The sequence below is a fragment of the Scomber japonicus genome, chromosome 15 (assembly GCF_027409825.1).
Source record: "Scomber japonicus isolate fScoJap1 chromosome 15, fScoJap1.pri, whole genome shotgun sequence".
Classification (NCBI taxonomy): Eukaryota; Metazoa; Chordata; class Actinopteri; order Scombriformes; family Scombridae; genus Scomber; species Scomber japonicus.
This window is the reverse complement of record NC_070592.1, coordinates 14,802,251-14,829,601: the sequence shown is the minus strand read 5'-3', so window position 1 is coordinate 14,829,601 and position 27,351 is coordinate 14,802,251. Positions and strand designations below refer to the sequence as shown.

Genomic DNA, 27,351 nt, shown 5'->3' with positions numbered 1-27,351 from the left:
CTTACTCAGTAATGCAAACCCATTCCAATGGATACTTCAGTAGAGCCTGGTAAATATGTTATTGGTCGGTTAGAGTTGGGTACACACAGACAATGATGGATGACATTTCGTTATGGTCTTCAGTAATAAGGGCAGCTGAGGTATAATTTTCCAAATTTGCAACACAGCTCTGTGTTTCACTCATGTTATGCATCTCCAAAAATATCTGCAACACATGAAAAATTACAGGTTCATTTCAAATTTATTTCATGAGTGACCTTTGAATTAAATGGATATGGTTCACTAGGGACAATACACCAGCATGATGACACTTTGAGCCTGATTTACTAAAGGTTTGCGTGTGTAAAAATATGTGCAAACTTGACATCCCCTGCAAAAAAATGTGCAAGCTGATCTACTAACGCAGTGCACTGAGGTTTTCGTCCTCCATAGGTGCAAGATAATACGCGCTGTTCATTTAGCACATTTGCCATAATTAATATGCAATATGGGGCATTTCTACCCCAGTGTGCAAAATAAAGAGAGGAGAAAATGCAAATATGTTATTTAGCACATGCATTGTGATTTACCAAACCTGGAGGTAATTTTGCTGATGGTAACTGTCTATAAATGTTTTGAAGGGCAGGTATTAACAGGCTGTGCACTGCGCGCAGATGACTACTGTTATTGTGGTGAGTAGCACAATGACAGAATATGGAGAGAACAGATTTTTTCCTAAATTTTTGGAGTGGGATATTTCTGTTTTTACTAACAGCATTGACTTTGTCACAAATACTCTCCCATATGGTGTTTTTTTTCTGGTGTAACTCAATATGTTTGTTGACCTCTTCCACTAGAGTCTCTAATTCCATGGGATCAGATTTCATTTTGCACATTTCTGCTCGTCCAAAACTCTCCATTAGACACACAAAACCCTCATTTAAATACTGCTGTCAGATCACCTGCAAAATGCACGCTAACCAAAGGTGCAATCTGTTGCATTGCACACGCAATTTAGTACCCTTTATTTGGAATCTTAGTAAATCAGGCCTTTTGTGTTGATTCACAATATAATGTCAAGTAACTGTTCATGGCAGCAAGGACTGAACTAGAATACTTTCTTCCTTGCTAAAATGCCAATGCCATGTTATATGTGAGACTGTATATGTTTTTATTATGATTTAACAAAACCTCTTTGTCTTTTTCTCTCTTATCTTACTGTCAACAGGTGACGATGGGCGGCACGCTAATTGGGATTGGCAGAAAGACCTCTGATTGCCAGGGGAACACTAAGTACTTTCGCTGCAAATTCTGCAACTTCACATACATGGGCAGTAATTCCTCAGAACTTGAACAACACTTCCTGTCTTCACATCCAAATAAAGTGAAAACTCCACCGTCCACGCCCTTGCTTGCTAACAACAACGACAGCCAGGTGAAGGGGAGGAGTCAAATTTTAGACGGGGCGGAGCGAGTGGCAGTGAGAGCGGAAGACGATTCCTTGGTCGGGTACTCCATCCGGGTCAGGGCGTGTCCCGATTCGTCGAGCTGGATGGGGGAGGCAGGTCGAGATACGGTTCAGGCGTATTATAGGTGCCAATTCTGCAGCTGGAGTTGCGAGTGGTCAGGGGGCTCGGCGAAGCTTTTAGAGCACTATGAACAAAGACATAGAATGAGCACAGGAGGTACTATGAGCCCGAACAGCTCTAATCCTGGAGGGATGGACAGAGAGCGGGAGAGAGGAGGGAGAAGAGAAGGAGGAGAAAGAGATCACATGTTATCCAAAAGCCGCAAAGATCTGTCATCTAACCCGTCCGGCACCAGCCAAGGTAATGAAATGGGAGAAAGTATGGAGAAGTGTTATTGCTAAAACAGTAGACATATAGCTTTATTACAGATTAAGTGAAACTAAATTAAATAGTCTAATGATTTTCTACATTTTCTAGTACTATGATACTTTCCTTTACTAATGTTGTGATGCTGTTTTAATCCCTCTTTTGGTCTTTCCTAGTGCAGCACTGCCAGCTCCTACTTATTAGTTGTTACCAACACTACAAAACAGCTTGACCCCTTCTTTTTTATTGTTTGTAGTGACACTGTTTGTTTGCTGCCATGATACAGTTTCTGAAATGTCTTTGTTTGTCCACTCTGAGACCCAAACTGTTTTAATAACAGACTTTTGCTCTGATTACTTCTTCCAGGAGACCCAAACAGCAGTGACACAGAAGCAGTCGTGACCAGTTATAACTGTCAGTTGTGTGATTTCCGGTACTCAATGGCCCACAGTGCAGATGTGATCGTAGTAGCACCATTACTACTGCACTACCAGCACAACCACTCCATCCACCGATGCTGCATTCAGCACTGCATGTATTGTCCACAGGGGCTCTGTCAGCCACAAAAACACCTGGGGGAGGTGAGACTGGTAAAATATTGAACTGTTTATTTGCTTGGTGTTGTGGTGTCTGCTTGGCAATTAGAAGACACAATCAACTGTTTTGTAAGCACAAGAAGATAAACTATAAAGAAAAAAGTGTAAAGTTAATTGCCAGCCTAGTTAAAATTCCCTTGCTTCTCCCGGTGCACCCACACAATCTCCTCCCTCCTTTGTGCCAGCTCCCAAACAGTGCTGTTGCAGCTGTTCAGAACAGTGGAATGGATGGTTAACAGCCAAAATTGATTAAGTTAATGATGCGCATTCATACTGGTGCTGCTGGCTTCCGCCTCTTTGATATCACCTGCATAGACAGAAACATCACAGCACCAAAATGAGAGAACCAACAGGGGAAAACAAACTTTTATCCTTACTACTCTACTAACTAAATGTGTCTGTTTTTTTTTTAATAGGTGTCTCACCCGTTTGCTTGCCGGAAGCCCTCTTGCCCAAAATGTTGTTCCAAGTTCCCTCAGTCCGCCAAACAGCAAGACACCATGGGTTCCAAACCTGTCACTGCCACCTCACCCAGCATGACCCCTCCCAATCCTAGAGGTGACCCCGGTATGATTTCAAGTGCACATCCTGTTGTCACACAAGGTATTTAAAGACGAAGTTCATCTTGAATAAAATGTATTTTGCATGTTTTTTTCCCCCACAATATTTATCAGCTTATTTACACATGTCAATAGATTTTAGCATGTTTTATTTGTTTCTTGCTCATCATGTATCCTGGGTTTGTGTTTTTAGGGGTCACCCATTTGTGTGACCAGTGTGCGTTTGCCACCACCGACATAGACGTGTTGCTCCAACACTACGAAAGCTGCCACACCCTGATTAACCTAAAGGGGGCGCCCCCACATGTCAAGGCTGAGGAAGAGGGTGGTGGAGACAAGGAAGGAGGGAGAGGAGAAGGAGGCGAGAGGGAGTTCTCTTGTACAAAGTGTCACTTCATCACGGAAGTGGAAGAAGAAATTTTCAGACACTACAGGTAAGAGAGGGATAGTATTATTGATGTTAAATATTATTAGCTATTATAAATTAGTTGACTTAAAACAGTGTTATAAGATGTTATGAAAGACTCATATATGTAATATATGCAGGATGAAGTGCTATTTAGTCAGCATAGTAAAGTGTTAATAAGTAATCAAGTAAATTGTTAATTAAGTAGTAATAATATTAAGAGGAATGTATATGTCTGGTTTGAGAAGCCTGAAAAATGTCTGCTTACTTACAGCAGCTCATTCAGTTTGCCATCCTCTCTGAAACTGGTGAATATGTGTCATTTATTCATTCACTGAGTGACTGAATGTGATAGAAATTGCTCGAGTGTTATCCAGAGTCAATATTCCAGTTAGAATCTATGACTAAATATTCCTGTAAGTGTGTGTGTGTGTGTGTGTGTGTGTGTGTGTGTGTGTGTGTGTGTGTGTGTCGGTGGAAATTTCTGTCTCAAGTCAGAGAGATGATGAAGCTTTGCTTGTACTGGAATTCAAAACCCCATAATTCTCTTTTTTTTTTATACCCAAACATCCAGGAAATGTTTACTGAGCACAGTCATTTTCAGCAACAACCCATATAAAAAGTTATACTTTAAAACACTTCTGAATATCATTCAGACACCCACACCTGGAAGCTGCTAAGAAATCAGGGAAAGGGAAATCTTTTATAGGTATTCTGGTAGGGATTTCTAGTCTTGGTCTCCACTGACAACAAATGTAAAGCATTGTATACTTGTCCCTTCTGGTGCAGCTACAGCTACATATGTCTAGATTCTTATTGGTCAGCTCTTGTGTCCACCTCTGGTAGTCATCATTCATTGGTTCTTTTGAGTCTGTGATTTATGTCATTGTTTTTTCCCCCAGGGGAGGTAACACAGATTTAGGGAATTAAGCAAATGTGAAGTACTAATCATTTGAAACTGATCAGAACATGACCGTATACCTCTCAATTTCTCTCACACTATAAAATTAGCCATGCTTTCCAGGTCCATATCTGCTAAACTAACACAATTTAAGCCAATCTTAAAATATTGTCAGAAAGGTAATATAAGTCACATCCAAACTTGTATAATGGAAATCTGGTGTGATATCACAAACATTGCATTGAGGTTTCATGAATTTATTCCAACAATAATACACATTTCAGTTTGGTGTTGTGGCTCTGTTAATGTGATGCTCCAGCACTATAAAAGAGCCCCATAGAGAAGCAAGCATTTTTGCTCAGCATTGGTTAATACAGACAGGCCAGGACCACTGCTTAATTTTTAAAAGTTCTGTCAAATGTTATTGTGATAGGTCATTTTGATGGTTTGTGGAACATATATAAAATCACTTGTGGCTACTTAAACTACTGCTAAGTCACCACTACCTTTTATGTAGCTGCATTTTCTATCTACTACAACTAAAGGGCTTTTATTTGTCAGTAATTCTGGCAGTTTTCTCGAAATAGGACTCAGTCCCTTTGTGTCTTGTCTCAATTAAGTTGTAAGTTTGGAACTTTCTTGTTTTTATACATGTCTTTCGTTTTTTTGCTTGCATGTACAAATGAGCTGTAGGCTCTGTTTCACAGGGCTCTATAATCCTGGAGCAGTCTGACTGGATTCCACAGCCAATTTCTCACCTACACAAACAGCAGATGATAGAGAAAGCTACAGTGAGTTAGAGCTGGAAAGAGAGGGAGTGTTGGTGTGGGAAAGTTGGGGCCAGAGACAGAGAACTGGAGATACGTGTGTGAAATCTTTCGGACTATTTAAGTATTAATGTAGATTGCTGTTCTGGATTGGTTCTCGATACATGCTCACAAACTCGTACACAAGTTACACATTCATGCACATAAAATTACAGTCTGACAGAGCCAACTTAGCAGGATTTCTGTTACAAATCAATGAAAGACATAAAAGTTTGATTCATTGCTGAGCAAGAGCAATGAGAAAAAGGAGATAGAGAGAGAAAAGAGGAAGTTTGTGAAGATGCAGAACAAAGAGAAGAAGAGATGTAGTGACAGGGAGAAAGGACAGAAAAGAGAAGACAAAGAAAAGATGAGGGGGGGGGGTGAAATACAAAGAAACAGGGATAAAATGAGAGAAAGGCAGAGAGGAAAGTGAAGAGAGGGTAACAAAGCGAGAGGGAGAAAGAGAGTGTGGCAGGGATTTAACAGTTCACTCACGTCCTTAACAGAATCTAAACTCTGAATCTTGGGGCTCAAATCAAATAAAACTGAAATAAAGCCAGAAAGTTTCACACCGCTACTAAAATAAACTACATCTAAAAGATTCCAAGGGCAAGTTTTAGAAAACAAAATTTGGGATTTAATTACAGTGTTTGGAACAGAAGACTGTAGTGTTTGGGGGGAAAAGTTAGCAACTGAAACATCAATCAATCTCAAAGTAACTTTTACACCTAAACACTCCAGCCAAGGTTCTGACACATTTCCAAGGCACAGATGTGTACAGCTGCCAGAATGATGATTACTGATTTACCTACACTGTGTCAGAACTGTCTGGTCGTAGATTATACCAAAGATTTATATTAAGAAACCAAGACAAGTATTATTACCCATAATACAAAATGCACATTTTGACACTTTTCTTATGTAGAGGATGTAACAGAGCTTAGTTTCATCAAACTTACATCACTGTCATCAGTATTGGATTAGTTTACATCATAAGCGAATCTTTTAAAATAATTTCTCTTCAGTATTGTCATGCAAAATGCTGCAAATTAATAGCAACTAACATCATAGATCAAAGGGAAAATGTTCAGTTTCCTGATAAGCTCCTCACATGGTTGTAATGCTTACTTTTTTCTACGAAATGACTTTAAGATTAAACAAAATACACTTTTTAGTTTGCCAAGAATCCAAGACACATTTTTGTTTAAGGACACCTAATTAAGCTCCATAGTAACTGCTTTAATATTTTTCATGATTTAAGACTTGAATTCAATAAAAATGTAACATCCTCTTTCTTATTTTCCAAGGGTTGGGGTGTGATTGAATGCCTGTGGGACCGATGTAGCTGTTGACAGCATTCAGAGCGAAGGGGGATTGGATCTGTACATGTGTGGAAAGAATTATATAAACTTCATAAGTCATGTTTTTGTGTGTGAGAGATAAAGAATGACAGAGGAAGTAAGATGGTGTGATGAGTCAGTAAGTGAACCGGTCCATGTATGCGGGCATGTAGGTGTGGTGTATGAATGGTGATGACAAACAGAGAAGTTTTTCTTAAGCATCTGGAGACATTTAAGTTCACAAGGTACAAGGTGTCCTTTTGCACACTTATTTGACAAATTTCTACAAATACTTTAACTTGAGATGCTTCCCAAACCCTAAATTGAGTGTGTCATTGTCCAGGGTATTTATTTCTTCGCCAATTAATAGATGTGAGAGAGACAGACAATATATACAGACTCAGATATGCACTTCATTTCTTTAATATGTATATATTTTTTTAATTTCGTATTTTATTTGTTGAACCTACACATCATATTACCATTTCACTTCCTGCCACTCATGCAGAAAACACATACAGACATATCGCCAGCAAATAAGAGAAATGGTGTATTTTCTTAGACAACATAGTTCTGTATCCTCAATATTTGTGTGGTAGTTCAACTGTGTGTGCTGCTCATTATTTTTACATATGCCTTTTACGTTTTTTGTCTGTGTATTCCTGCACTGGAGATTGTTGTGGCTGGTTTTAAAGCAGAATCTGCAAGAAGGCACAAAAGCTGCTTTAATGGAAAAATAGCAATTTTATACTTCTTAGCTGTTTTCAATGAAATATTTCAGTTTTATTCTCCCTTGTTATAAATCACCCCCACTGGCAGTGTGGCAGTAATGAGAGGTCAGTAGTGAGAAAACAACAGCAAGTGTTGAGCAAATTGCTACTTAGAGTGAGATTTAAGTGAAGCAAGTAAACAAGAGTTCGTCAAGTTTGGGGTTAAAGGACACATCTGCCAAATAAGGGTCCTAATGAAAGGGGAAATATTAGTTAACTGCTAAGCAATGTGCATCCTAAGTATATTTTTAGTAGTTAAGCACAGGTCTGAATTGTTATCTAGTTATTTGTATCCCAGAGGAGAGGTCTGTTAAACAATTTAAAGTACACTTTCCAACGTAATCAATAAAACAGTCATATCATTATATTCCCTCAGCACAGAAAACATATCAATATGTTTTATTATTGTATTCTTTTTAACGTGTATTCTGGCTATAGTGTTCCCACTGTGAACCACTGCAAACAAGAGTCCAATTTCTTATAGATGGTCGATTGATTTTGCTCGTTGGCCCGCACAAGAAGCGAAAAAGGTTGTTTTCTGAGCCAGGAAAATTCCTGATGTAGTGTATATAGTGCTGGTCATTCAGGGCCTTGCCAAAAGGAAATGAAGGTGGTTTGTTGATGGGTGATTCATTTCTTGTCATTCATATTCATTTACATTCCTCACAGTTTTGCCTTAATTCATTGAGATTAAGTGGAACACTGAGTCACATTTTGGCCACGGGCTCGATGAAACTCTAACTCACTAGTCAGGGGAAATCAGGCTGGGACTAATGCACTTTAAATTTAGTCAATTCAGGGAGCGGGTTTTTTTTCTAAATTTGATCAATGAAAACTTTTTTCAGTGCATGTCATATACAGCCCATTAAAGTGATTCAGAAGCCTATTACATTTTAAATCCATGGAATTCAAGATGGGTTGACTAGCCTTGATTAATTAAACTAAACCAGTTAGCTATGTCTCTATTCTAATGTTCAGTTTCATTATTGATATAGTTTTGACTTCAGTGTGTCTATTGTTCGAAACCCCATGTTGGATTTATTGTCCAAACGGTTTGACAAACCCAAGTAAAAAATATTTATGCCATTAATTTAGCCACTTTCATTCTCTGCCAACATTAACAATTTGACATCAAAATTCAAACTAAAAAAGTTAACATTTCTAACTTATTATATTGTAATGCACACATTTCATTTATTCTAATTCAAGTTCTTTTTTTCTTCTCTCTGCAGGCGTGTCCACGCATGTTGTCGCTGTCGACGCTGTGACTTCACGGCTCCTGACTCATCAGCCCTCCTTGACCATTTCAATTCAGCTCACTGTCATGAATCCTCCCCCTCATTAAGCTCACTGACAACAACTTTACCCACCTCACTGACAACCTCACTGACACCTTCGTTAACGCTCTCAGCCAATGGCTGCTCGGCTCCTTCTACCTTAGCCATTAAAGAAGAGAGCAAGGGGGATATTCGCCTCCTTTACTCCCTTGCACCGCCTGAGGGACGGTTGGCAGAAGGAGGCAGAGAAGAAGCAGGAGGGGTGGTAAAAAGTGAGGGAGGTGAGGAGAAAGAAAGAGAGCGGGAGAAAGGCTGGGTCCTTGGGGAGACAAGAGGACCAGGAGAAAGAGGAGGTGAGCAGGCTCATGGTCTACTGTGGGTGCCCAAGGAGCGAATGGGACCTGAAAGAGGAGCAGGAGGTGGCAGCCCCTCTCTTTTCCCCTCCTCCCTCTCACTGTCATTTGTTTCAGCCAATCACGAGGCCTCACCGCAGAAAAGAGGTGTAGCGTCGCCTAGCATGGTTTACCTAGGAGACACCAAATCATTTTTGGGAGATACCAAGTCGTTTTTGGGAGACGCCAAGCTGTACGGAGGAGGGAGGCCAGGAGGAGCCACTGCAGGTGGAGGCGGAGGGGAGAAACAGAGCCAGATGCCAACTCAACAGTACACAGGAGGAGGAGGAGGAGGAGGGGGGAGTGGAGGTGGAGGAGGACAGGAGGGGAAAGGAGGAGCTGCTAAAGAGGAGTCCCAGTCCCTGCTACGGGTAAGGTTAAAAATGCATGCACCCTCCTACTATTCGCACTCTTTATAATTCCTCTGTTTCACTTTGACCTCTTTTTCTCTCTTTACCTAATCTTGTTTCTTTGTCTCATTTGAACTGATTTTTTTAGCTCTGAGTGGGGGAATTTGTAGCTGGATCTCTACAGCCAGATCCTACCTGCTGAGAGCATTAGTTGTCTAAGTGCTCCTATTAATACGCCTTCAACTTCCTGTCCTTTGAATCAGATGTGAGGATTAGGCCTCATGCAGCGAGCAGATACACTGAAATCTGTAATTCTCAAGTCACATTCAGAGTACTTATGCAGATTTACAAATTGTATATGCGTGTCCCCACATGCTTGTCCATGTTCATACAGTATCTCTGAGCTTTTGTCCATGTGTGAATGATTCCATGACATCATTTCCTTTCCCGTAAGTTGCATTCATCCTTTTTTTAAATTAAATTTTAACACACAACACTTAAAAACTTGCCTGTTGCCACGGCAATAGTGGGAAGGGGGGGGCAAACTTGACAGTTCCCATGGTTACCACCTGTCAGTCAGCTCCCTCACGTTACTTTGTGGCCCACAATGCTTTTCAACTCACAGTGATGTCATGGACTGGCAGGAACATATTGTGGTTTGCCACCGCCACAGAGCTTATTGGCTATGATCACATTAGATCAGAATAGACTGAACTGTGCGCGTGCATGCGTGTGTGTGTGAGTGTGTGTGTGTAGTGTCAGGGCATTGACATGGGTCTATTTAAGTGGTAGTATTGAATATGAGAATGGTGCTCATGGTGTGTGTATGCACATGTCAGTTTGAGAGTTTAGTGTATGGCGCCTTTGTACATGTTGAGGGTTGGCTTGTTGCTTGTATTGTGTGTGTGTGTGTGTGTGTGTGTGCGTGTGCGCAAGGTGTTGGCAGTAACTTGGCAGGGTGGGGCAGCAAGAGGTTTACTCATTATCGTGGGTGGGGCAGTGCGTGTGTTACTGTCTGTGACAGAGAGTGAAACAGACAGACAGAGAGAGAGACTGAATGCGTGAGAGAGAAAAGGAAGAAAATTGATATGAAAAAAAGAGATTAGGAGAGTCATTGGGAGATAAAAAGTAGAGGGATAGTTAACCCCTTAACATACAGTTTTTATGCAGTCTGTAGTTTTTCCTTTTTCCCCTTAAAAAAGATTTAAGATTCACAAAAAGACGTTCCACAGAAATCCTTCACATTTAGCTCCAATCACTGTTACACATTGTTTATACATGCAGAGTAAGCATAAATTATATTTAACTTGTTAGACTAAGTTTTCATCAGTCTTTTCAGTATTTTTGTTAATCAAAGCTAACTGCTCCATACTTAATAAATAAGAATAATTAAATGCTTAGCTATTACTTTAAGTACCAGATCAGAGTTGGAAAAATCTCAGTTTTTTACACTGTCCACTCCCTCCACTCCTGACGGTATCATATTTTTTCTGGATCCGCTTATATAAACTCATCATTGTAGCTATGATGCTTAAACTGAGTGAAATATTCAAGCCAAGGACTCTGTGTCTTTTATACCTGCACCAAATAGAAATCCTCTAGTCTTGTGCACATTCCTCCAAAATAAATCTTGACATATTTGGTAACTTTGGTATCTCCATTACACTTTAACATAAAGCTATTCACATTGTGAGTTTACAATGGCCTGATCCATTGGCAGGTCAAAAGAGTTTAAAATTCAAATGATACTTTCCGTGTCCACATAGGGTCACGGGTCATTCGATACAGTTTTTATTATCAGGTCATGTCCACAAGGGTCAACAGGAACTGTATGACTACACGAGTCAAGACGACCACCTATACAGACACTCCATGTAAAAAAGTGTATCCAGAAATGCATCTGTGCTTGTTTTAGAGAACAGTAGATGGAATAATGTGTTCAGTAGCAAGAAAAAGTGTGTGTGTGTGTGTGTGTGTGTGTGTGTGTGTGTGTGTGTGTGTGTGTGTGTGTGTGTGTGTGTGTGTGTGTGTGTGTGTGAGAAAGTCAAAATAAAAAAGGGTGGTGTGAGAGGAGAGACACACAATTTAACAATTTATTAAAGTGAGGACACCGAACATGACTTATTACTTTAATAGCTTCATAAGATATGGCCTTTGCTGCTATCTTTCTCTCCCTCCTCACAACACAATATTTATTCTCAGTTTCCATGGCATGCAATGACACGTCTCTCTCTCACACACACACACACACACACACACACACACACACACACACACACCCCAATATACCACACACACACGCACAGGCTGAGGTTGAGTCATGATTGGGCAGGGTTAGGGAGGGGCACTAATGCAAAGGATCATCTGAAATAGCTTTGCGTGCACACACACACATGCACACATATTTGGCACTTAAAGATATGCACACAAATGTTTAGATCAATTTAAATGAGTCCTTTGAGCAACAGGGCAGAGCCTGAATTATAAAAAGGTGAATTGGCCCAAAATACAAATTGACTTTTTGTAAATGGCAAGTGAGAAGTAGGCAGAGCCAGGAAGGAGGGAGGGAGGGAGGGTGGAAGAGAAGGAGGAAGTGCAATGGATGGAAGGATGCATGAGTTAGTAGGGAGGAGAGGAGCAGGCGAAGATAAAAAGAGACAAAAGCAGAAACAAATGGCCAAAGTTATATTTCTCTTGTGTGTGTTTTTCCCCTTATGTGCCTGTGTGTGCGGTTCTGCGTTTGTCCACGTTTATGTGTTTTTCCCTCATCCTCACTTGTTCTTTCTATTCTCCCTCACATTGATCTGTCTCTCTGCTTTTTCTTTTAATTCTTTTTCTTTCGTTTCCCTGCCTTTCCTCAAAGGACAGCTCACCTGATACACAAGGATCGATACACACCTCTCTCACACACATACACACACATATACACACACACACACACAAAAGTGTTCAGGCATGCACGAAAACTCCCGCAGAGGCAAACACACACACACACACACACACACACACATTCACACACACACACACACACACACACACACACACACACACACACACACACACACACACACACACAGAATCTGAGTTCTTAGTATTCTGCTATGGGAGGATTTCTGCTTTGTAGAGAGGAGGGAATATTTTCTTTTGAAAGGCCTGATCTATAATTGCTGCACAGTGTTGCCTTGTTGAGACATTGCCCCACTATTGGCTTTGTTTTCATAGCGATTTATTACATTAAAGACATTTTCTCAGTCTGAAATTTTATTTTCTGGCTGTTTGACTAACTGAATGAGACAAGGACAGAAAGCGTATGAGGTTTAGAGATGAAATTAAAGTAAAAGCTTTGGTTGACATTTTAGTTTATAAATGGAATCAGACAGTCTTTGAGTAATGATGTTTTTTTTAGTTAAGTAGGGCTGAGAAAGGTCCACCTCTGAGCCAAACATATGTGAACACATGTGAATATACCCAAACATATGTGAAGTGACCCAACATTTAGATCATCTAATAAATTCCAGATTGTTTTCAAAGGCAATTCTACCTCAAGGACAACAGAGAAGTGGAGATAAATGGACTCAAGCAGGGAGAGGGAGGAATTGTGGATTTGACCTTACAAACACAATATAATTGTGTTCATCTTATGTGGTCATAATGCAATGCTGAAATGTGAACCTTCAGGGTTTTAAAAGTCCCTTGCGTGACATTCAATTCCATTTGAGTCGAGAGACAGACAGAGAAAATAGAGAGACGAACTGAGAGAGATAAACGGGAATGTGTGCTTTCAGCAGATCAGAGAAGAGTTTCATTAAAGTTTCTCTCGTTTACATTTCTGCCCGACGGAGCTAATTATGTTTAAAAGACACACACATACACACTGGCACACTTGCACGTGTGCAGGCATACATACAGCTGTATTTCCATACAGTTCTCATTACTTTTGCGTTCTATTTCCCTTCTTTCCTCTTTACTTGCGTAAATTGATGCGTGTCAGTGTACACTTGCATCTGCGTGACTGTGAGTGCTTCCCATTGCTTTTGCAGTGTGTCTGCATTTGCATTCTGAGTGTGTGCTTGTGAGTGTGTGTGCTTTGTAAGGAAATTAAAGCATGAATTGAACTTATTTTCTGTACTGATAATTTAACATCACTTTATATCCGCTACAGGAAATTATAGAGCTTATGCCCCAGCCTTTGTTTGTGTGTGTGTGTGTGTGTGTGTGTGTGTGTGTGTGTGTGTGTGTGTGTGCGTGTGTGTGTGTGTGTGCGTGTGTGTGTAATGTTTTTAAAGCCAAAAAAGGGAAAACACTTTAGAGATTAGGCTTAGAAATTGTTTCTCAACTGATATGCTATGTTATCTAAACATTATGTTTTTATTTTCTTGGTTTTGTTGTCATTATAAAATGTTACATTCCTACTAAAAACACCATATTAAATTAGTAACTTCAAATTGACTTCAATATATAATTAAGTAAAACAGTTTTTTCAGTTTATTCTGCAGGTACTGTATTTATTTGTTGATGCAGCATCACCTTGAGAGTCTAGAGAAGTGCTAAATGAAATGTATAATTAGTTAAATCTCTTGTTTGTCTTTGTGTGGGAAGAATATTGAAAATCTGAAAAAGGTAATTGTTTTAAAAGCTGGAACCTACTGGTGAAAATGTGGCATGTGGACCTCACCAGAATGAAGCCCGACCGATATGCGTGCTGAGCAGATATTCTTGGTAGATTTGAAAAAAGATATATCCAGGCGGCCAGCCAATGACTAACAAGAAACTGCAGCACAGAAATGCCAAAAATATGTTTTTGCTTTCATCATTCAGTTAAATGTCAATATCAGCCTCAATAGTTCAGTATCAGTTTGGCTCTTAACCTGACCTTTTTGGACAATTGCATAATGCTGGCAGTGCACAATAGGTTCTACCTAGTCATCACTGATAGTCCTTTTGACCTCACATCTTTAATTGCTGATCTGGAAAGTTTTGCTGAAGCTGACAAAGACAGACAATGCAGGCAACCATTTTATTTTGCCATGTTATATGCTGTTTTAAAATCCAGCTACAGCTAACTCTTCTCCAGCAGAGGCGTTTGACATCAATGTAACAGTATACCTGTATGCAGTCTGAGCTCAAAGGTGCATTTTCTTGAGACGTCCCTTTATGAATGGAGCTCAAAGACTGTTTTTAGAAACACATCTCATATACAGTATATACCTTATGGAAAAGGTGGAAAGTGCTGGCTTTATTCTTTCTAGTCACTGACGTGTGTGTGTGTGTGTGTGTGTGTGTGTGTGTGTGTGTGTGTGTGTGTGTGTGTGAAAAGGGAAGACTTACTGACATTCACCAAACTCTCGCTCTCTCTCTCTCTCTCTCTCTCTCTCTCTCTCTCTCTCTCTCTCTCTCTCTCTCTCTCTCTCTCCTTCACACACACACACACACACACAGGGTTGTCTGTTCTGGACTGTTCAGTTTGTTTGTGTAGCAGTCACATTTCCCATCAGGACACAGACTCAAATAAACACGGCCATGCTAGAAAGAAAAGAAAAGGCTAGTGCCTGTGTGTGTGGTAACATGTGTGTATATTTAATGTGTCCAGTATATAAAATCCAGGCTGTGATTAGTGTAACAGAAACATAATCAGACAACCTGTTTGCTGTAATTTTGATCTGTGTCTGTTTGTGGAAATATTGGTGCATCACCTTGTATTTCAGCATGTGTGTGTCTTTGTGTGTCTGCTTCATGTGAGGGTGTGTGTGTGTGTGTGTGTGTGCATGCATGTGTGTCACATTTATGACCCGTGTGTGGCTTTACGCTGTGTGACAGTCCACAGCAGCCTCATTGTCTGCTAGGAATATTACATTTGGATTGAAAAACAAATTACACCATTTTACCCACATCTAGACCCATTTTGGCTATTCCACACATGCCACACTTGCACACATATTACAGCTGACAACATACATAGTGGGAAGGTGACAGCTTGGCATTTCAGGCTCACTCAAAACAAGAATTAGCTTATTTGCTCAACTAGATTTTTGGCACATGTTTGGATGCTAATCCTGTTTTCAAGCCTGCTTTGATTGACTGATTCCGACTCGGGTGTGACAAAAAAAAGTTCCCTGTCAACCTGCTCAGGAAGCATGATTTTTTTTTTCTTCTTTACCGCGTCACACCACTTGAAGTGCAAAGTCAGTCATCAGTCACAGAAAAGTACACTACATTGACTTTAAAATCCTGGGATTTGGCAGTGTGGTTTTTCTTTGGCTTACTTTTTGGCAGCAGGTCGGCATAGTGATTAGTCAGATGTTCCTCAAGTAGAAAGCTGCCGTATCTGAACTGCTGAAGTGTCCTTGAGCAAGATATTGAATGCCTGTTCGCTCCAGGGCTGCTGGTGGGTAGCTGACCCTGAGATTGACCTTTCTGTGGATGGGAGGCAGCAAGACGGTGATCCTTTTGGGATCAGTAAAGCATTCAAAAAGACTTTCCTGTGATTGTCTAAACTTTTTGGCACTGAGGGAATTCTCCTATATATATGACAAACCGCACCAATCTGGCGCCGAAGACGGAAAACCATTAACTATAAGATAGATAGACAGCCTCTAGATTAAGTGTGATTATACAAGAATCTTGATCTAAAATGCATTTAAAGACCAACCAGATTCAAAGGATTTGATTTTCTTCTGAATGATGCAGTATTTATATCTCATAATATCATGTAATGTGATATAATGAGTTTGACTTGAGACTAACATGCCGTCTGTTTAGATAGCTTCTCTTTCCAGTGAGTGTTTCATTGGTTCAGACACATGTCGCTTACACACACAGCCTTTTGATTGGTTCAGCTGAGCACCCATGACACAGATGTTCCACCCTCCTCGCCAGTAAACCAACCAGGTGTTTTTCATCATGTCGACATGGCAACGGTAAAACACAGTGGTTATTTTAGCTCCTAGCTGTAATTTAGACGTTTACATCAATTACTGTTACAATCAACTTACACACACACTACTGGAAGTGTGTGTATGCATGTGTGCATATGTGTGTTCTTTTTATATTTCTGAGTGTTTGTCTGCTACGGCTCACACATCCACTCCCTGAGTCCTTCTGTGTTTCTCCATTTTGCGCTCTTTTTCTCTCTTTCTTTCTCTCTTTTTCTTTGTGTGTAAGGCGGGAGCAATTCACCACAGGCTGTGTGTGTATGTGTGTGCGTGTGTGCGCGCGCGTGTGTGTGTGTGTGTGTGTGCACATGCAGACGTGCATATGCGTGTGTGTTCACACATGGAACCAATATTGAGGCCAGATGTTCATTTTGCTACAACAAGACCTCTACACGCAATGCTAGCCAGTGCGCACACACACACACACACACACACACACACACACACAAACACACAGAAATGCATAGGGTACACCATCCTGGCAGCGCTTGTGTAATTAGGAAGCTGATTGGTTAGATTAAATGTCCATCTGACCCCTGACCAATAGTTAATTTGAAAACCCTGCCTGCTTGCCTTCCCCTTTCCTCTGTCTCTTGGCTCTCTTGGTGCGTCTCTCCTTTCCCTCCCTCATCTCTTCTTTTAATCTGAGGTTCTTTCACACAATCAACCCTTTTGCCTTGGTTATGGGAACTGATGTAATTTGCCATTAGAGAGAAAAGAGGCTGGAGAAAATGAATAGTTTCTGTACAAGCAGTACCAGTAAATGTCTGAAAGTACATCGACAAAGTGGATCTTGGCCGTCTAATGTAAAAATGTCCCACTTAGCAAAAATATCTTTATTACTCTGAAAGCCTTCTCTTCTTTTTCGCTCTCAAAGGTTCATTCTCTTCCGAGCCTGAGATATATGCAGTTTAGGAGAAATGCTTTTTAACTCCATGTGTTTGAATGGAAGAAGGCATCAAGGAGTCCTACATCACAACTGTGAATTTTGTCACAGCACACAAGATGAAAAAACGGTGAAAACTGTTTAACTGTTACGATGGCCTGCCAAACTTCAATGCAATGAGTGATAAGAGATCCACTTAGTCCAATTTGCATTCCCACCTACCTTTTTGTTGCTGTCAGTAGTCAATCATCCCATCTCTCCTCTCCTGTATCTCTGAACAAGTCTGAATGGTTTTACGCTGCTCAGAAAAATGTAAAGCAGAAAGGTTTTAACCACGTTAGAGCATGGAAGATGGGAATTTACAGTAATACATTCCACTGCAATGAAAAAATGTATTTAGGAAGGACTCTAAAGGTGCAATGCTCATATTCAGATTCACATCACAAACTGCAAGCAGACACACACTTGCACCTACACGCACGCACACAGGCTCGAGCAGTCATCTTGACACTTTAATCCACTTCACTTTAGGACATCTAGTCACACCCTGTGCTGGTGTGTGTGAGAGAGAGAGCGAGCGAGAGAGAGAAAGAGAGTGAGAAAGTGTGTGTGTGTGTGTGTGTGTGTGTGTATGTGTTTGTGAGTGAGCAATACCATGGCAACCTTGGCGATCCAAGGCCCTCTTGGCAAGGCAAGATTGCCCTGGGCACGTGCACGTGCAGCACACTGTGCCATCACTGTGTGTGTGTGTGTGTGTGTGTGTGTGTGTGTGTGTGTGTGTGTGTGTGTGTGTGTGTGTGTGTGTGTGTGTGTGTGTGTGTGTGTGTGTGTGTGTGTGTGTGTGTGTGTGTGTGTGTGTAATGCAGAATTGAGGTTTTCACTTCTAACTCCTCACATCTTCACCCAAACTTATAATACACACCCACAGTGCAATGCTTACTTGATATGGGGGTGAAAGCTAGAGAGAGATACATCAGGGTTTTTTTCTCTTTCTTCCTGTGTCTGTCTCTCTGCAAATCCCTTAACTCCTCCCTTTTGCTCTGTGTCCCCTGTGAGGTCTTCACTCATTAGGAATTCTCCACTGTGAGTGTGTGTGTGTCTCTCCCTCTCTGAGTGTGTTTATGAATTCTGCTCCACTGGCATGGTGCATCTTGTATACTCAATTTCCCTTAAGACCATTTCTCTTTTGTTTCTCTCTCTCTCACTCTCTCTCTCTCTCTCTCTCTCTCTCTCTCTCTCTCTCTCTCTCTCTCTCTCTCTCTCTCTCTCTCTCTCTCTCTCTCTCTCTCTCTCTCTCTCTCTCTCTCTCTCTCTCTCTCTCTCTCTCTCTCTCTCTCTGTCTGTCTGTCTCTTTCTCTCTCTCTATTCGGCTGTACAACACAACAGGACCCAACACAACTCAGCACAGCTTCAGCTGTTCAAGACTTGTTTGCTCCCTGAGTATATCGACTCATATTGTGTTCCTGTGGTCCTGTGTAGCTAAGTAGTGCCAAGGCTAAAGAAATGATGGGAAGGTTGTGCTTTGAGAAGCTTGTTTTTGTTCTGTCTTTACAGCTAAGATGTTTTAATGAGAGCCACAGAGAGACTGACTTTTCTCAAGTTGTATTCTGGTCTCCATGTCACTGTTTCCCCAATCAACCAATATGAGACCTACAGTAGATCTTTTTTGCTCAGACATGACACTTTTCTAAGTAGTGTGTGCAGGAGTTTTGAATATTTTATTTGATAGTAGACAATGCAGAGGCAGAGAGAGTGGGGGTGTCATTGCGGTTATGCGGTATGTGCCTTAACCATTTGGCTATTAACTTTGTATTTGCACGAAGATGAGGAAAGGACATATTCAAACTTGAAAGATGAAGCTTTTATGTCAGAGTTGGGATTTATAAAAGCGAAACTGACGACCCATTGCGCACACTTCCATGGAAACTGTGACTGATGTGTACAAACCTTTTGGAAACGGTAAGAACTGGCGACACTGATGGAATAAAAATAAGTGAAATAAAGCCATATGAGCCTCTTGACAGTTAATTTCACTCCATATCAAATTACACAGCTCTCCAATAATTATACCCTGTATTCTGTCAAATTTGAAATCCAGGCCTACACACAGAAGCTCTGTGATTTGAGATTTTCTTCTCGTTAAAATACAAAGGTTAAAGGCCTTTGATGCATGCTTGTGTTTACTTCTGCTGGCAGTATCTACCTGTCTCTCTCGTTGAAGCTACTGTAGCATTTCCCAGTCAGCCTAGTTTTATAGTAGTGATGCAATGTTAATAGAACAAGCCATAATCATATAGGAAACCACATAAACAGAAATAACCAAATAAACTAACAATCCAGCATGTATGCTGTTTGATTCCCCCTTGTTGATGCATTGTTGCCATCATATTGTGTGCTTAAAAACATTTCAATTGACATAAGCCCATATTTTTAGCTGTGTGATTAAAACAGAAAGAAATTCAAGTGAATGCAACAGAAAAATGAATAAATTGCAGTGCAAATCTCTCTTTTTCCATTAAAGTCCGTATAAAGTAAGAATAAATGTTTTCTGAGTTTGACATACCACAGAAAAGTGTGTTGTTAACCACCCTGCCAAATTTGAATAATTAAAAAAATCCAAATATATGAAATTAGGCTTCAAAGTTGTGTAAAACTCAGCCTCTTTCTCTGCTCCCAAACACTGTGGGCGTGCCCACCGAGTTCGCTGAAACCCCGTCGATCAAAGTCACCACCTCTGCCCGAAACATGGACGCTACATCTGAGAGCTTTCTGCGGCTAGCTCAACTGCTAGCTCGGCGACTAACTCAGCTGCTAGCTCGGTAGACTGTAGTAGTAGTAATGGGCGCTGAATGTATTTATACCTCTGCAGCAGCAAAGGCGGGTTTATGCCAGATTTTCAGACCCGCCCACTAAATCCTGAACACAGAAATCTTGAAACACAGTTTGTGAAGCCTAGCTCCACAATTCAAATCTAAATGGTTGAAATGCTTCTTTTTACACCTTTTTTAGAATTACATGTATGACCTATTTAATGTGTTTAGAAGAAAATGTTTGAATTCACTTTACACAGTCTTTAAGGAACAGTGTTTGTACTCAAGTTTGTGTGTGTGCGCTCACAAATTAGAGATAAATAACATTTCAAAACACTGATGGGAATAATGCCTTATTTTGTTTAAAGAGATGGATGAGAGCGTGAGATAGGAATGAGACAGATAGCAAGAGACAAAAGGTGAGGGAGTCCTCTGTGCTGTTAAAAATCAGTTGAGTAATTTGGGTATATGTGTTTGTGTGTGTGTGTACTGTTATTTGAAGGTGCGTCATTGCTGCAGATGTTTGGCTTCTGAGATTGTACAGACACAAGCTAACACACAAACACACACACACAGACACACATTCACATACTTTGACACATTCACACAGTCAGATCCCTTAGTCCCATCTATCCTGTTCCTTAATGGACCAGGTGCAGCCAAACAATGGGTGTGTGCACACATGCCCCTGTGTGTCACTCTGAACTACAGTACCGCTGTGCTCACACGTCCTTGAGCTTTTTTTTTTTCAAATGATCTTTATGATTTTGCTACATAAACATCTCACAACATGCATGTAACTTGTAAAAGAGGAGCTCACACAGCACACAGACCAGCATTCACTCACACACTATTTATTGAGTCTGACTTTATCTGTCGTCTTTGTTTATCTATCTTATTAGAGGAAAACATAGCAACTGTCCTCATGTGCCCATTTGCACTACATCAACACAATTATAACAGTGTTATCTCCTCTCTTCTCAGAAACACTGGAACCATAATCCATCTCACAAACTCTAACAGAATATTCTTTCAAGTCTGATAGGATCCACTTTCAGTCGTACATTTTTTCCCCTGCATTTGGGGTTTAGGTCACAGAGATAACCAAACCCATTTTAGAGAGAAAATCCCTTCTGAAAGTAGATCCATGTTATTCCTTTGATCTAACACAGCTCGCTGATTAAGAACAACTCTCTCGCTCTCTCTCTCAAAGCCATAGACCTGAGAGTCACAGCTTTAATGTGTGATGCCACCAAGGGACTTGTGAACGTCACAGATAATAAATAAAAGGCTAACAGAAAACAGAATTTCTATTCTTTCCTAACTACCTTTTCAATTCTACTATAAGGAAAGTTTCAGTTCATAATGGTTTAGATTTTTAATTTGTAGAATTCTTGTAATATAAATATTAACAATGATCCAAACCTATTAGGAAAAGTGAAGATGGACAAGAACATCTTTGCTCAAACTACCCATTTGAAGCATTTACACACAGACCTTCAGAATCTACTTCAACCAACCATACTTGATATTTGACAACATTTCAGCTAGGCTTACTTTCAATTTAACTTTTCATAAAGTGTTGAAATATTTTGGCTAAAAACTGTTAGCTTGTTTACTATCACACTTATTTCTTGGCTGCTCTTGTTTCTTACTTCGTCCAATTTTTCTCTCGGTAATGACTGTGGTTAATAATTGCTGAAATAGTTTGAAAAAGAACCAATAGAAATGGTGAAGAGCTATACAAATATGACCCAAGTTACTAAAAGGATTCATCATTTAAAGGTGATATAATATATGATTGCATTTACAATATTATAATATAATATGGTTCTTGGTTCAACATTGAAATGAACCACATATATAATAAGGCTCCCGTGTCGAATTCAACTTAATTAGTGAGTTTATGTGTTTTATGCTGTTTACAATTAAAATTGCACACAACCACACATATGTATGGAACACCGAAACAAATACGAACATGCTGTCTGATACACCTTGCAAACATATGTGAAAGATCACCATTATGTAAAGCCCCCTATTTGCAGATCAGCCAGCAAACAAGTGTTTCATTACATTACCTCAAGACCACCGAGAGAGCAGTAGACGGAGGGAGAGAGAAGAGAGTGCCAAAGGAGACAAGGGGGAGAGTCAGAGAGAGAGAGAGAGAGAGAGAGAGAGTGGGGGAGTGACGACAAAGACAGGAAGATGAGAGAGAAGAAGCTAGGAGAAAGAGTACAGAGAAATAAAGGCAGAGAGAGAGAAAGGAGAAAAGCTGCCAAACTCTGAGTGGGGTTAAGCATCACCACAAGTACAACCTAATAAGGTCTGAAAGTGTGCATGCGCACACACACACACACAGACACACACACACACACACACACACACACACACACACACACACACACACACACACACACACACAGACTTGGCCAGTGTTCAAAATCAGTGTTTCTGCAGTAAGCAACTGTAAGCAGTAACTCACATCTGCCCCCAGAGCCTCCAAAAGCTGAGAGCTGTTGTGATGCATAATGTTGAAGTCTTGTGGAGGAGTTTTCCTCTGCTGACCTTACACTACATGATATTTGAAGCATTTTCAGCTGTGTAGACTAATTTCCAAGTCTAGTTGAATCACTCTGTCAGACCTCTCTTGACAGCCTTTTAAATTTTGCTTTTCTGAAAAGACAAATAAACACATTTAATATTGACATAAGTCTTCAGTATTGAACAAAATCACTCCTGCACACCATCTGCCAGTAGCCACCAGTGGTTTATTCTATTTTTATCTAAATGTGATGAGCAGCGGATGCACAAACTGAAAGAGTTTAAGTGGTTATGAGTACATTTACAAGGTCACACATTGATTGTCACAGGATCTGATGCAATAGCAGCAGGTATCGTGTCTGCTTTGTCTGTATATTAAGCTATTGCACTATCTACGCTATCTATCTCCCTCTTTACTGTTGTATGTGTGTGCTCTGTAGATATCTAATTAGTAAATTGAAAAAACTTGGGAAATAGGCGATTATAACATTATTAGATTATAGCATATTAGGACATTTGGCATCAGTTAAAACATCTCCATGTACAACTACTTTACATCAAATGGTATTTTCGAGTGTGTTGTCTAGTTTGGTTGAGTATACAGGTTCCATAGTGTGTCTACACATAGAGTTGCTTTTCTGTGAGTTATATAAAAGTATTAAAGAGACAGCGTCATACAGTTTTAACAATGGACTCTTATATTAATATTTTGTAAACTCCTTTCAGAATATGAATTGAAAACAAAGTGATTTTATTTTCTGCAGTCATTTACTGAACTGAACCTAAAACTGGAGAAGACTGTGAATTCCTGGTACTTGAAATCCCCCCATTCTGTATTTCCAATCTGTTTAAACATCATGAACCCCCAGCAGCATTTACCTGCTGTACCTACATTTAAGCCCCAACCTGCTCCATAATCAGGTACAAATCACATTGTCTGGCCTGAGCAGTTGGTAGTGATCTAGTTTAGAGACCAACTGTTATTAGATATTTCTTAATCTCTTTAAAACCCTTTTCAGTGTTTGTCACTCACTATGGCTTTTTATTGTGTACAAGTTACAGGTTAGGCTTTCATCACTTCTATGTTTAGGTGATTTCTTGCTTAATATTTGAGACAAATCAAACAATCTAATGTTTTGGTAGTTATTTTTATCTATGTTTTCGACTGTTGGATGTTAGGGTGTGTTCACGAGCTGATGGGAAGATCTGACACATAGGACTGTCTTGTTGCTACTTGACATTCTTGAATCTATATTCTATTTTTCTTGGAGAGAACACTCTTAAAGAAAACTATTAAACAAGCAAGAACATCACAGAGGCTGCTTCTTTGCAAATTGGACAGCAACAACACTGTGAAAAGTCCAAACAAGCTTAGCAAGTCAACCATTCCAAGCTAAATAATAGCTGTTGAGTCCCTAGCAAGCACTAAGTGAAGAATGAATGTTGACATTGCTGCCTGTAACGCAGCCCTGCTAAGTAACCCAAGAAGCCAAAATGAAAATCGTCAACTCCCACAGTATCCAGACAATAAAAATTAAATCACACATACACACACCCACACACACACACACATGTAAACCAAAGACTCCTGCCTCGCTTCCACTCCCCCCGAGGCAAGGAAAAAAGCAAAGGAGCCTTGCAAAACAAATGAATAATGGGAGGATCGAGAGATAGGGGATAACTTTCTGTCTCTCCTCTCTATTACTGACTGGTTATCACTTTCTCTCACTGAGTCTCTCTCTCTCTCTCTCTCTCTCTCTCTCTCTCTCTCTCTCTCTCTCTCTCTCTCTCTCTCTCTCTCTCTCTCTCTCTCTCTCTCTCTCTCTCCTCTCTCTCTCTCTCTCTCTCTCTCTCTCTCTCTCTCTCTCTCTCTTTCTCTCTTTCTCTCTCTCTCTCTCCCTCTCCCACCCCCACTGCATCCCCCTCTCTGCTGTGGAGAGATTAAAAGCTGATAGGAGATTGCAAAGACATGTTGCACTCCTGTTCTGACACACATACACATACACACACACACGCATACAGATGGTAACATTAGCTCTTGTATAGCTGGGAGCTCCTGATGTAAGACACATGTTCCTGCCTCAGCAGTGTGTGCCGGTGTGGTCTACGGCTGTTTAAACCAACTTTATCGCTCCATCAGTTCAGAAACAAGGAACGATTCATTCAGGGAGAGAGAAAGAGAAGAGGGGGCTGGTGGGTAGTGCCTGGGTGTGTGTGTATGTGTGTGTGGTTGTGTATGTGGGTTTGAGAGACAGTGATTGACAGAATTTCTCCATTTCTCCCTTCAGTATTAATCTAAATTTATGAATGTCAAACACACTGATATTCAGGTTACAGATTATCCAGAATATCTGCAGTGTCCTTCCAATGTGATACCCTTTTTTCATTCTTTTTAATAATTGATTACATCCTCCCACATGTAGAAAAGGTTTGACAATGCCTAACTGTTAGAAAAAGACAAGCAAATGTATTCATGTCTTTAATGTCTTCAAATATTCCCATTCCCTATATTCCCAAAAAAGTAAATCCACAGATTCAATCAAAGTTGAACCTAAAATGAAATAATAGTGCCATTTTTGGTGAGGAAATCAAAAACCTGTATTTCGACTGGAGGAACCAGAGGATACAGTTAGTTCCTCTAAGATAGTTATTAGTCTACTTTGATGACTCCGTATGTTGCCTTTTCATTCATACATTACAACAATTAACACTTCATAGTTACTCATCAGCACATACAAAGAAACAACAGGATGACTCCTTAATGTGTGAAAACTGCATTGTAAATGCCGCTGTCGTTATCAAGCTCATTTGCCTAATCTTCACAGTTCTTCAGATGCAGTGGAATTGCAAAGAGGAATTCTCCAAGATGGACTTTTAATGCCTAGTTTAGTTTTGGTGGCTCCTTTTTATACCAGTCAAAGAGGGCTATAAGCTGATTCATGTCACCCAAAACAGATCTGAAAAAGGACAGACGAAAAAATGCAATGTCTGCGTTTGGAAGAAAACAAAGAAATACAGGTGACTTCATCATACTGTACACTCACATTTTACACTGCTCTGTGTTGCATCACACTTCAAATGATCCCACTCTGTTTCAAACAGCATTTTAAAAAAGTAATAGACACAGCTATTTGCTTGAAAGCTGTAATCTATCAAAGAAGAATAAGCAAATTAATACATGAAGTTTTTATTTCTGTCTTGTGTTTATGTGGTGTCGTAAGTTTAGGTCTATTTTCATTCCCTAAAATTTGACAACACTGTGCTCTTAAAGCACTGGATCCAAACTGTAGTCACATTTGAACTGAATTGCAGAGTGCTGTGAAATTAAACCCACAAAACACATATGTCGATAGCATTTTGTCAAACCCGTTGATGGGATGGTCGACCGCAGTTGGCGAAATAACGGAAAACAAATAGATTGGCTTGATAAAGGTTTCTTCTTGCCGCCAGTGGTTCTAGCAGACTGAACTCATCTACATTTAGATTCACAGACCAATGTGTGTGGTCATCCGTGCCTTTAGTTGAGTGTGTGTATTTGTATGTGCATGTGTGTGTGTGTGTGAGCTTTATTGACCAGCAGATGAAGGCTTGTGTGTGTGATGAAAAGCAGGCCAGATGGACTTATGGGAAATAAAAACCTTTTATTTATTAATACAATTTGATTAAATGGCATTAGTTTCTGTCTCTTGGTGTGTATGTGTGACCATGCGTGGTAATGTGTGTGTGTGTGTGTGTGTGTGTGTGTGTAGCTTTTATTTAATGACAAATAGAGGGATCAGAGCAATCAGGTTTGAATGATTACTATGGGAGCAGGGGAGAGAGACTGATACGGAGAGAAAGGGAAAGAAAAGAGTCAGTCAGATTACAGAATCAACTCATTCTTACACATCAGCACAATAACAAGAATATTGCTTCTCTTTCTCTCTCCACACTTGTATGGAGTGTGTTCTTATATATTATTTTTATTCTCTCTTTGTTTCCCGTCTCATTCCTGTCAACATCATTCTCCACATCAGTGCATCTGTAATAATGCCATTAATTACAGCTACTTTTTAAAGCCTTCGTCTTATTTCCAGTTTTTTTTCTATTTTCTTTCATTAGCTGTTCATATAAAGTCTATTTCTTGTTTCTCAAGAGATCAAATGGACAGAAATGATATCATTTCAGATCATTAAAGCTGCAGCTAACAAATATTTTTGTTTCCAAAACTTTACAATGCAAAATCTCTTTCAATTTCCCAAAAGTTACACCCTCACACTGTTTGTTTTATCCAACCTGTAGACTGAAACCCAAAGATAGTTAGTCTATAACGATACAACAGAAAAGAAGGCTATCCTCACATTGGAGAAGCAGGAGCCAAATATTTTTGCAGAATTTTTGCTTGATAAGTGACTCATATATTAATGTCAGCTCTCAAAATAATGGCAGATTAATTTTCTGTTGATTGACTCTTCAATTTATTGTATAAGCAATAAATGGCGGTCATCGTATTTTACTACACATTTACTGCAATGCACTGTCACCTTCACTCAGATTTATTTTTCAAAGCTTCCTTCCCTCTCCAGGTGTCAATTGCACAAGTCTGTCTGAAAGCCATATGTCTGGCTTCTAATTTAATATCCAGGGATGTTCTTGTGCTTCACAGTGGAGCCTCCAAAGGTCACCAATCCCTTCACGCCAGTTCATAAATATTTGGTGTACATTAATTCCAGGATAGGGGAACTTTTTATGCACTTTCCTCATTAGTCAGACTGTAAGTGAAATGGCTTTTTGCAGAAGGTGGAAAATGTATAGTCATCTTTCATTTCAAAGTCAACATTTCTCTTCTGGAAGCATAGGTGTTGAGATATGAGTGATATTTAATAAACACGGACAGAATTATATAACAACTGTGTCAGCATTTAATCACGGTGGGACATGCTTTCATTTAAAACCATCACTAACATTTGTTAATGAAATTATTC

General features: G+C 40.0%; 1 protein-coding gene across 1 annotated transcript in view; it reads left to right on the top strand.

The window, feature by feature from the left end:
- Positions 1-27,351, top strand: part of trps1 (trichorhinophalangeal syndrome I) — a 92,790-nt gene that overhangs the window by 37,986 nt on the left and 27,453 nt on the right. Inside the window, exons 4-8 of the mRNA XM_053334087.1 lie at positions 1,208-1,808; positions 2,181-2,395; positions 2,827-2,977; positions 3,164-3,404; positions 8,429-9,236. Coding sequence (XP_053190062.1) covers positions 1,208-1,808; positions 2,181-2,395; positions 2,827-2,977; positions 3,164-3,404; positions 8,429-9,236 — 2,016 coding nt within the window. The remainder of the gene's footprint in view (positions 1-1,207; positions 1,809-2,180; positions 2,396-2,826; positions 2,978-3,163; positions 3,405-8,428; positions 9,237-27,351) is intronic.